Genomic DNA, 12,125 nt, shown 5'->3' with positions numbered 1-12,125 from the left:
TGCTCTTGCTCATCCTGTAGTCACTCTTCCACAAGCGACAGATGGAGAAAAGGACTGAAACTTCCTTCCCAGTACTTACCTTCCCCAGAGGAAGAGAGAGGACTTCGTGACAGAGAAATCTGTTGTTTCTCAAATTGATATGTTATCCCATTTTTTCAATTATCAAATCTCTCACCACATTTTTTAAATTAAACTTTATTTTTTTTTAGAGCAGTTTTAGGTTTAACAGAAAAATTGAGCAGAAAGTGCAGTTTTCATTTACCCCCGTTGCCCCTCCCCCCGGCCCCAGTTTCCCCTGTTATTAACATCTTGTCTAAGTGTGGGGCATTTGTTACAGTGGATGAGCCATTGTTACATTACTGGCTCACTCTTTGTGTTGTACATTCTGTGGGTTTTGACAGATGTATAATGACATATAGCCACTGTTAGAGTATCATACAAAATAATTTCCCTGCCTTAAACATTACCTGTGCTCCACCTTCTCACTACATATGTGAAATGGTATCTTTATCATATGCCAAATGCCCGTTAATGTGGATCCCTCACATTTCTTAGGTTTATTTCTCAACATTTAATTATTTTGTTGCTGCTATGACTGGGATTTTTATTTCTCTCATTTTTGTGTTTTTCTAATGGCATATTACATCTAATTGCTTTTTCATGTTTTATCTTATTTGTCTAGCCACCTTACTAACTTTTCATATTAGTTCTACAAGTGTTAAATTGATTTATCTTTATTTCCTTAGTGATATGGCTAAAATTTCCAGAACAGTGTGACAGGGTGTGTGTGTGTGTGTATGTGTGTATATATATATATATATATATTTCAAACTTGAATGAGAATGTCTCTCCTGTTTCACTAGTTTGCTGTTGATTCTGATGAATGACCTTCAACATACAGACACATCATTTTCTTTACTAAAGAATCTCAGGAAATGAATTTTTAATTTTATCAAACATCCTTTTGCCCATATATTGAAGTTTTTCTTTTTTTTTGGCCAAGCCTCATGGCATGCAGGATCTTATTCCCTAACCAGGGATCGAACCGGTGCCCCCTGCAATGGAAGCACAGAGTCCTAACCACTGGACCACCAGGGAATTCCCTGAAGTCCTTCTACATGAAAATTTTCTCTTTTAACCTGTCAGTATGATGAATTACATTTATAGAATTATCATTCTTGAACCCTTCTTGCATTCCTAGAACAATACCCTGCTGGATTCAGTTTGCAAATACTTGACAGATCTGTAAATGAGACACCTAAAGGAGGAAAAAGTCCAAAGAAAATGTGACCAAAATAGCAACCAACAGTTTAAAAAAAAAAAATGAAGACAGCAAGGAAACAATAAATAGTATTTTAAAAGATGGCATATGTAAGATGAAACATAAGTTATCAGTAATAAATAGGAGGGATTCAACTAAACCCTACTAAAAATAATCCTTAGATGGTGAGAACTTCAGACTAAGTTACACAAAAATCTATGCTGTTTATAAGAGGCTAAAAATTCAAAAGCTGAAAATAATAAATACAAAGATATAATTTTGGGAGGACATAAACAGAGAAATTTCAAGGTTTTTTGGTTTGTTTAATCCAGTGAAGATGTATTGCTCAAAAGGTAGTTTTGTTTGTTTTGTTTCTCTTCCATTCACCTAGGACTTGTTACCTCTCATTATCCAGATCACCTGAATCTCTGTCTCTTCCCATTTCCTGTCTTTGCGTACACCTCTTCCCCAGAGGATTGATAGCAGGAGGGACCTCTCTTTTTAGGTCAGTCTCATTTCTTGTTGAATAGGACCTATTCATCTATTGTAGTCCAGTCAAATAAATGCACCATTTGGGTATAAAAGATTGCTCCCATTTCACCTCCTCCTACTCGCCACACACAGCATTAATATCTGGCTAGAGATTAATCTTAGACTAAGACTAAATTGTACAGAGATCCCTCTGATTCCTCTCATTTCCTTCAGTGCCTGTAAATTCACTACACTAACATTCCCCATTCCTGAGTATGCCTTGGAAAGGTTTTTTGCTACATTTCCGTTTACCTTTACATTTTCTGGAACTTCCCGTCGGCAGCCATAGGCCCCTCCCCTATCTAATTTGCTTGCTATTCTGTCAGTATTCTTTCTTCCTCTCCCTCCTTTTTTCCTTCCTTCCCTCCCTCCCTCCCTTCTCCCTTTCTCTTTCTTTATCTTCAGCAACTTGATCAGCTTGTTTTGATAGTAACCAAATAGTTGGCTTGGTTTTGCTACCTGGTATTTTTGGGTGCGGCAAAGTCACCTGAGAGCTATGCCTATTCTGTACCCCCTCCCCAAATAAAAGGAAATAAAAATAAATAAAAATTTAAGACACTGTTGGAATAACAGTAGCTTTAACTATAATCTGCATATAATTTCTAAGCAATAGTCTATAGGCCTTATAAAAAAATATTTAAGTAAGCTATAAGAGTGAAATGTTCATCCCTTAGCCCATTAATTGGGACTCATTTCTTTTCTCATGCTAAGCATTACCATCTTATATGGGTTTTTTATTCATGAAGTAATAAAGTAGGAAATAGCAGTGATTTATCTATCAGAAACTATATCAGTAGTTTCAGTAAAATACTTAAAATTTGCAAAATGCCATATCCTCTGAGCTCCTGAGCCATTATTTAGTTTTGTGAGTGAAATTACTCTGAAAATACTATTTATCTCATATTCCCAGTGCCTAAGAGGGTGCTTCACAAAATTTTTTCTGAGCCCAAGCTGTACATTATCTTTAACTTCATTAAAAAATTGAAATTTTATTTGATAAAAAGGACATTTCTTTTTCCTTGAAATTCATCTTTAAGGGTTCCAGTAAATCTTAAATTTTTTCCTTAATGTACCCCATTTTTCCAACATTTTAAGTGTATAATTTAGATCTGCCTTCTCTCAGTAACCTAGAGCGACACATTTTGGCCTAGGTCAGAAATCACAATTTAAAAGTGGCTGCTGGGCTTCCCTGGTGGCGCAGTGGTTGAGAATCTGCCTGCCAATGCAGGGGACACGGGTTCGAGCCCTGGTCCGGGAAGATCCCACATGCCACGGAGCAACTAGGCCCGTGAGCCACAACTACTGAGCCTGCGCGTCTGGAGCCTGTGCTCCGCAACAAGAGAGGCCGCGATAGTGAGACACCCACACACTGCGATGAAGAGTGGACCCCACTTGCTGCAACTAGAGAAAGTCCTCGCACAGAAACGAAGACCCAACACAGCCAAAAGATAAATAAATAAATAAATAAATAAATTTAATTTTAAAAAAGTGGCTGCTATCCAGGTCCCATCAGAAGTGCATTTTAGAGAAGTGTTATTTAAGGAAAGAGTGCCGAATGGACATTTGGTTCATCCACTCTATATATTCTGAGTTGTTTCTGTTGCAAGTTAGATCTATGAAGGCAACTTCTTTGGAAAATGCAGTGTGCCACCTGCATTTTATCAAGGACAATTTTTAAAAAGCAGATTGTTATATTTGAAAAACCATCAAGGACATTGCCATTAGGTCATTTAATGTCCCCATAAAATCTCACCATGAGAAATATCTTAGAATTTGTGTCAGAAAAAAAAATTTGGCTTCCCCCAAAGATTAGTAGACTACTTTTTTTCTGATTATAAAGATCTTTTCTTTTTTTTTTCTGACTGTTGGGAAGCTAAGTGCCAAATTTTGATACAGCAAACTCATGACAGCAACTCTGTAAGTCCTTCCTAAATAGGTTTTACATTAAAAACAAAATCTGTGCTGGAAAAAGACTGGATTTAAATACAAAATAGAGATAAAGCATTTGGCAAGCGCCTGTTTTATATCTTCGCTAAGCCATGCCCATTGAACCCCTTTTAATTTTATTTATTTCTCTCTTGATTAGAAAACATTGTGTGATGTGATCCTTATGGTCCAGGAAAGAAAGATACCTGCTCATCGTGTTGTCCTTGCTGCAGCGAGTCATTTTTTTAACTTAATGTTCACAAGTAAGTATCTTAAGATAAAACATAATATTTTTTCTATGAGAATTAGGTGGGGTCTAATTGAAAATATGCCATTTTTCCCAGTTTTAGAAGCAGTTAAGTTAAGGCCACAGAACAGTGAAGAGATTGAAGAGTGGTCATGGTGATGACTGATCAAAGGAAAACTGTCCTTTCATTGGCCCTAAAGGCCTGAAGTCTTTATTAATGGAGATATAGCTTCTGCTTGAATACCGGGTTTTTTTCTTAACCTCCGGTAGAAAGGCAAAGGAGCAGATAAGTCTTATGGCATTTTATCTAGCAAGTTAAACTAAATAAAAATGAAATATAACATATTATACTAGAAAGAACCCTAGTTTGGAGTTGAGAATTGGGTCCAAGTCCTGGTTCTACTTAGTACTGCTTGTGAGCTTGATCAGGTTATATAATATATCTGCCTCAAGTTTTCTCTTTAGTGCTCTGGCTACCTGCCAGGGTTTTGGGGAAGAATGAGAGCTTTGCTAGTGAAAGCTGACTATATATATAATTGTCATTGTTCTTGTAGGTTTGTTCCAGTTACATCAGAGGCATTTTGCCTGTAACAATTTAAGAGAATGCTACCAAATTAATTTAGGAGTTGGGGAAATACTAAATGTAGTTTTATGTCTCTCTGTTCACTTGGGCTTTTTTTTTAGAAGTACACTAATTCACTAATTTCTTAAATTATTTTAAGGCACATGTCAAGTATGGAGAATTAATTTGCATTTATTATAGGAATGTGTTGGGCTTTCTGAGGTATTTTCTTTCAGAGAGGTCTCTGTCCTGTTATTTTTCTCCAACATTTAACACAGCCTAGAATGATCGGGTTCTTCAGTTAAACTCAGGGTAGTACCCATGCCATTTATGTTTCTTCTCTTTGTATTAGCTAACATGCTTGAATCAAAGTCCTTTGAAGTGGAACTCAAAGATGCTGAACCTGACATTATTGAACAACTTGTGGAATTCGCTTATACCGCTAGGTAAGTTAGGGATCGTTTCTGTTGTGGAGGAGTAAGGTCGGGATCTGCCATGACAAAGCGTTGTTGTAACAAATTGGTGTGCTCCAGAATCTTCAGAATGAAAAACTACACGGGTGGTAGGGGCGGGGTTTGAGGATCCTATGCCATACTAATTCAAGGGCTGAAAAGTTTAATTTTTTGTTTAATTTCAGGGGCTAGAAGGATACATTCTATGGTAGCATTATTTAAATAATAAATTGTAGAAAATTAACTTTCACTTTAACTTACTTACAGAATTTCTGTGAATAGCAACAATGTTCAGTCTTTGTTAGATGCAGCAAACCAGTACCAGATTGAACCTGTGAAGAAAATGTGTGTTGATTTTTTGAAAGAACAAGTTGATGCTTCAAATTGTCTTGGTAAGAAATGAGATTCCTATTTTTTAAAAAACCAAAAAACACCATTAATGTGTATTTTAATAAAGAAAAAAAGCATGGTTATAAGCGTCCTCATTTAATCTTTTTTTTACTCTCATTTAATCTTTTTTTTTTTTTAATTTTTATTTATTTATTTATTTATTTTTATTTATTTATGGCTGTGTTGGGTCTTCATTTCTGTGCGAGGGCTTTCTCTAGTTGCGGCAAGTGGAGGCCACTCTTCATCGCGGTGCGCGCACCTCTCACTATCGCGGCCTCTCTTGTTACGGAGCACAGGCTCCAGACGCGCAGGCTCAGTAATTGTGGCTCACGGGCCTAGTTGCTCCGCGGCATGTGGGATCTTCCCAGACCAGGGCTCGAACCCGTGTCCCCTGCATTGGCAGGCAGACTCTCAACCACTACGCCACCAGGGAAGCCCACTCTCATTTAATCTTAAAGACGTTGTCCACTACAAAATTTTCTAGTAATATATTTTATTTATTTATTTATTTATTTTTAACATCTTTATTGGAGTATAATTTCTTTATAATGTTATGTTAGTTTCTGCTGTATAACAAAGTGAATCAGCTATATGTATACATATATCCCCATATCCCTTCCCTCTTGCATCTCCCTCCCACCCTCCCTATCCCACCGCTATAGGTGGTCACCTAGTAATATATTTTAAGAGGAGGTTAGGGAGATACATATTAACCTGGGCAGAAACAAGCCATAAAATACCGTATCAACATTTTCCAAAATAAAAAATAGCCTCAGTAATGAGTTTTTGTGTGTTTAGGAAAAGGAGTAATGATTTACTTCAGAAATGACAGAATGATTCAGCATTAAAAAACCAAACATAATATACTATACTAACATGCTATAGGAAAAAAATATTTAAAATCATAGCAACAGATGCTGAAGGCACTTTTGTGTTTTCAGTACTCATTCCTAATGTTTAAAAAAAAAACTCTTAAACTAGAAATAAAATACCTAAGTTAACCTATATGTGTCTGAAACCTAAAGCTAATATTCTTTGCATGGAAACATGCTACTGTTCAGCTTCGTGCTGAAGATTTCCATCAATGTAGTCAATCAAAAAAATAAATAAGGTAACAATAAAAGTTTCCTTATCAGGCATAATCAGAACAGTAGTTTGTTGGCTAATTTAAAATTTCATTAACGCAGTGAGTGGTTAAACAAGATTACATCTGTCATAAAGGTGTTATTTTAGTGTAACATAATAATATACCAATCTGCCAATCTCTGACTGTAAGACCAAGTCTATGATTTGAATACTGATCCATTGTCTGTCTTTTCTAAATCACATCAATAATATATTATCTATGATTTTTTATTTTTAGTTTCCTTAAAATGAATTGATAACTGAGCAAGACAGTCTGATTACAGAATCCCTCTAGAATTTTGCAGTGTTTTCCCAGATTTTATCAGTTGTCCTGGTTATGCTTAATTTGAGCTGTTTTCAAGTCTGTCATAAACCTTAGAATTAGTTTTCATAGAAGCAACTGCTTTCTTTTCACATTCATATTTTATTGATCTGCATGATATTTAATTGGGTTGCATAATTACAACAAATTCAACTGCCAAAAATTAGTTAAAAAACAAATACTGGTTCTTGGTGAAAATATCATTTCCCTGGTGGGAACATAAATGTTCAGATGTAGCAAAGTGTGAGCACGTAGCATGCCATGGCATTGGTCAGTGCATTTAGAAAATGGCAACTAGTCTGACAAGTCACTAGCAGGCATCAGTTATGAGAACCATTATGGTTATAAATATGAAAGTGTCAAAACTATCTGAAGACAACATGAAGTTGAAACATGGAAAATCAAAGCTAATAAACTAAAAAAAATTTAACTGATGACTTTGAACGGAGGCCTGCCACAAATCATATACAGTAATCAGTGGTTTTATTTAGCAGAGGTTGGCAAACTTTTCCTTTAAGGGCCAAATAGCAAATATTTTAGGCTTTGTGGGCCACGTGTCACGTGTGGTCCTTGTTGCTCCTCTTCCTACTTCTCCCTCTCCTGCTTCTCCTCTCCTTCCCCTCCCCCCCTTTTCTCCCCCACTCCCTCTTTTTTCACAACCCTTCAAAAATATGAAAAATGTTCTTAGCTGCTGACCCTACAGCTAGATGTGGGGTGGATTTGGCTCATGGACAGTATTTTGCAGACTCCTGATACAGAACATTAATAATCAGTTAGGGGGGATCTTCCCTCCTAAAGAGAAAATAAGATAGCTGAATGGAAAATATATGGGGTTTCTATGAAGAAAACTGTTAATTACATTGAAGATCATTGAAAAATATAAGTGGAGATCTATGTCATGTTCCTAAGTGGAACTCGTCCATGTTGCAGAACAGGCAACTGTCCCTAACGTAATCCAAAAATTCAGCAATCCTAATTGAAGTCATATCAGGATTTTTAAAAAGTAGAATGTTATAAGCTTATTTTAAATTTATTTGCAAGAGAAAATTCTATACCAGTAGCCAAGAAAAGTTTGAAAAAACACTGAAGGGGGCCTGTCCTACATAGTACCAAATTCAGCCACACAGAAGAGAGTATATTGGCATAACAATAGACAAATCAATGGAAAAGAAAAGGATCCAGATTTATGAAATTTATTGTCTCATTTTCCTAGAGTCATACTTAATCTTTAATGTATATTTGTTTGTTTTTTAAGGTATTCATTTTTTATTCATTTATTTTCTTTCTGTGTTCAGGTATAAGTGTGCTAGCAGAGTGTCTAGACTGTCCTGAATTGAAAGCAACCGCAGATGACTTTATTCATCAGCATTTTACTGAAGTTTATAAAACTGATGAATTTCTACAACTTGATGTCAAGCGAGTTACACATCTCCTCAACCAGGACACTCTGACTGTGAGGGCAGAGGATCAGGTGACTAAATTGGCTTCTCACATTTTTCTTAGTAAAAATGTCCCTATGGATTTCTTATGCTTCATTTTTGGATACATGACAAAGAAAAGAATCATATTAGGAGAGAATGTGTTCTTTACACTAATTCCAAATTCTGTTTCATAGGAAAAATAAGTTTTGGGTGCTTGTAGGGGCTGGCTCTTTGAGAGACAGGCCACTTGTAGAGATGCTATTGGGTCGGTAAAACAATGCCTCCCCCAAAGTTGTCCACATCCTAATCCCTGGAATCTGTGAATGTGTTACCTTACATAGCAGTTGAGACTCAGCAGATGTGGTTAAGGATCATGAGAGTAGGAGATTATTGGGTAGGTCCAATGTAATCACAAGGGTGCTTAAATATGAAAGAGGGACAGAAGAGTCAGTGTCAGTGTGATGTGATATGAGATAGACTTGGTTGGCCGTTGTTGGCTTTGAAGATAGAGGAAGGGCCGCCAGCCAAGGAATGCAGATGGCTGCTAGATGTTAGAAAAAAGCAAGGAAATGGTTTCTCCTCTAGGCCTTCAGGCAGCCCTGCTGACACCTTGATTTTTGCCCAGTGTGTGACCCATTTTGGACTCTGACCTCCAGAACTGTCAGATAAACAGTCAGAGGCGTAAGCTGGGTACAGGTGTTGGGAACTGGATGAGGTAATACTTTGATATGCAGACATTCACTTAAACCCTGTTTTCGGTTCCCCATCCTTCTCTGTATTTTAAGTCAATAAGTTTGTGATAATGTGTTACAGCAGCAATAGGAAACTAATAGAGGTACAGTAAGATCGCATGCTTTGAGTTACTTTTGTTCTAGAGATAAAAGGTTTGCACTGAGCCATATTCTTTCTCCCAGTCTTCATGGCCCAGAGTATTAGTTTGCAAGTTGACAGGTTGGACCTGGAGAACCTGAGTAGGCATAAAGAAAAAACTCAGTTATATGATCAAAATTGACTGACTTATATATAGTGTAGAAAGTAATTTTAGACTGAAGAAACCTGACAAACTTGATGAACACTACCTACAGGTTAATATCATCAGTGATATCATGTACCCTTGTGTAATGAGGATGGCATGTTACCTCTGTGTCTTCCTCCCAAAAAAACTGTAACCCCAGCCTAATCATGAGGAAAACATCAGACAGACCCAGATTGAGGGACAGTCTATAAAATACCTGATCAGAACTCAAAGCTGTCAAAAAGTCCTCAAAAACAAGGAGGGTCTGAGAAACAGTCATAGTCTAGAAGAGCCTAAGGTGACATAACCACTAAATGTAATGTGGTATCTTTTATGGGATTGTGGAACAGAAAAAGAACATTAGACAAAAACTAAAGGATTTTTTTTTTTTTAAGTATGGACCTTAGTTAATAATAATGTATCAGTATTGGTTCATTAGTTATGATAAGAGTTTCATACTAATGTACTATTTTAACAACTGAGTGCAGGGTGTATGGGAACTCTGCACTATCTTTGCAACTTTTCTGTAAATCAGAAAGTATTCCAATAAATAGTTTATTTAAAAAAACAGACCAATTCCCATAAAAAATTAACTGTCTCAGACTTAGGGCTTATTAACACCAACCCAAAATAACTAATGTAACTAACTCAAATGTGTGTGGTAGATGTGTATGTATATGAAATAATGGGTTGGTTTTCAGTGTATTTAAACTAGTGATTTATAAATCCAATTATGTTAATAAACTTGGGCTTGTTTGGTACAGTTAAATGAATGCTACCATATGATTTTGGAAAGCAATTCTTATGTAAATATCCTGTAATTTATTTTTTTTATATAGAATTATTATATCATAAAGTTTCCATGAAGTAAATAAGTCTGTCAATTCATTATTCACGAATAAAATCGTAGATGACCTTCATATCTCTTGGGGTAGAAGGCCTCTGAGGAAATTAACCTGCTTTCCTGGTACCATGTGAACATATATTGAAACTATCATTGACCAATAGATATTTTTCAGTGGAAATGTACATCATATCTCCTTCCAAAAAGGAAGCTATGTTTTGTTTAAAAACAATTATAGATTCAACATCCTACCTATCATTACATTACGTAGTAGTAATTAGTTTTAAAAAACATATTACCTAGAAGAATCACTAGAGCATTGTGTAAACTGTTCTGAAGTACAGATGGTGTTTGGGGGTGAAAGCAAATATCTGGATAAAATATTGGGAATAAGAAGTTGTGTCCTCATGAGACTCTCCGCCTTCAACGTAAGAGCAAACATAGGTAATTGGAAGTGCTGCTGCCTTCTAAGAACTGTACTATGCTGTTTTTCTCCCCTTAGGTTTATGATGCTGCAGTCAGGTGGTTGAAATATGATGAACCTAACCGCCAGCCATTTATGGTTGACATCCTTGCTAAAGTCAGGTTTCCTCTTATATCAAAGAATTTCTTAAGTAAAACAGTACAAGCTGAACCACTTATTCAAGACAATCCTGAATGCCTTAAGATGGTCATAAGTAAGTTGCCTTAATATCCATTTATAACTTATCGTGTAGCCAGTTTCTCATGGGCTTAAAACCCTTCAGAATGGATCAGACTCGGTAGGCAGGGAGAAACGCTCAAGACTTTGCGCTTCTGGATAATTAATCTATTGGGGTTCTCAACTGTCTATCTGGAGGGAACTTAGCCTCAGCCCTTATTTATAGGAACATGTGTGATAGAAGTTTAAAAATTACTTATGCTTTGTCTCCTTTTGTGTACAATAACTTTCATTCACTTTGGTTTTTGTGTTTCCTTTTTAAAATAATTTAGCCAAGTAGTGTACTGTGATCACATTTTCTTTCTTAAAGAAAAAGGTTTGTTTGTTGTGCCTGGAGCACATTTTTTGCCACATTTTTTTTTTCATTTACTTAATTTTTCTTGACTTGCAGGCTAAGTTCCAAACCCTCTGTAAAATGCCTCTTAATAAAATTGTCTGTACAATTAAACAATCTGCTGCTTTTATTTTTTGGAAACACATTTATAGAGCCTTCCTTCTGCCTATTCCAGTATGGAGTGTTTGCCCTTTAGGCTGAAGGCACAGTTCTTGTCCTGGGCCTTCCCTTCTCTGCCATACTGGGATGTTCTTTCACTCCTTTCCTAAGTTAGATTCACTATCTTCCTCAACCCCAGGTCTTTACCTTTCTTAATTCTGTTTGATTGAACATATCCTTAAAAGGTTCCTGAGAAAGAATATATGATCAATAAATATTTGGAGATTTGACAAATCTCATACCTTTATTTTATCATAAAATGTTGAAAGATAGTTAACCTGGGTATAGAATTATGTTGAAAATCATAGGCATTCTCCATTATTTGCTAGCTTTCATTGTTGCTTTTGAGAAATCTGATGCCAGTTTATTTATTTATTTATTCTTCCTTGTAAGCATTTTAAATCTTTTTTTTTTTTAATCCCTGATGTTTTGAAAGTTCACAATAATGTACCTTGGTGTGCATCTTTTCTTTTTTTTTTTTTCTTTTTTTTAAGTCATCATATTGGGCATTCTCTATCTTTTCAGCCACAGATTTCTCAGTTCTTTATTATTGATATTGTGATTCTTTAGGCATTGAGTCTCTAAAGTCTCTCTTGTTATCCATCTTTGCCTCTTTGTTCTATCTTCTTGGAGATAGGCTTAATTTTTCCTTCAGCACTTTTCTTTTTTTTTGGCTGCACCGTGTGGCCTGCAGGATTGTAGTTCCCTGACAAGGGGTCGAACCTGTGCCCCCTGCAGTGGAATTTCAGAGTCTTGACCACTGGACCACCAGGGAAGTCCCATTAAATACAGTTATTTTATATTCTGTGATTGATAATACCAATATCTGAAGTCTT

The 12,125-nt window shown here is 36.1% G+C and overlaps 1 protein-coding gene across 5 annotated transcripts in view; it reads left to right on the top strand.

Annotated features, from left to right (window-relative positions):
- Positions 1–12,125, top strand: part of KLHL7 (kelch like family member 7) — a 56,406-nt gene that overhangs the window by 14,315 nt on the left and 29,966 nt on the right. For 4 of the 5 annotated variants that reach the window (XM_082472716.1, XM_082472717.1, XM_082472720.1 and 1 more), the window contains 5 exons: positions 3,879–3,981; positions 4,880–4,973; positions 5,247–5,371; positions 8,112–8,287; positions 10,599–10,773. In XM_082472716.1, the coding sequence (XP_082328842.1) occupies positions 3,879–3,981; positions 4,880–4,973; positions 5,247–5,371; positions 8,112–8,287; positions 10,599–10,773 (673 nt within the window). Of the gene's footprint in view, positions 1–1,676; positions 1,767–3,878; positions 3,982–4,879; positions 4,974–5,246; positions 5,372–8,111; positions 8,288–10,598; positions 10,774–12,125 lie in introns of all 5 variants that reach the window. The other variant, XM_082472718.1, reaches the window with a different exon arrangement.

This window comes from Balaenoptera physalus, assembly GCF_965194825.1.
Source record: "Balaenoptera physalus genome assembly, chromosome: 8".
Classification (NCBI taxonomy): Eukaryota; Metazoa; Chordata; class Mammalia; order Artiodactyla; family Balaenopteridae; genus Balaenoptera; species Balaenoptera physalus.
Note: the sequence above shows the minus strand (reverse complement) of the source record. Positions and strands in the feature narration are given on the sequence as shown.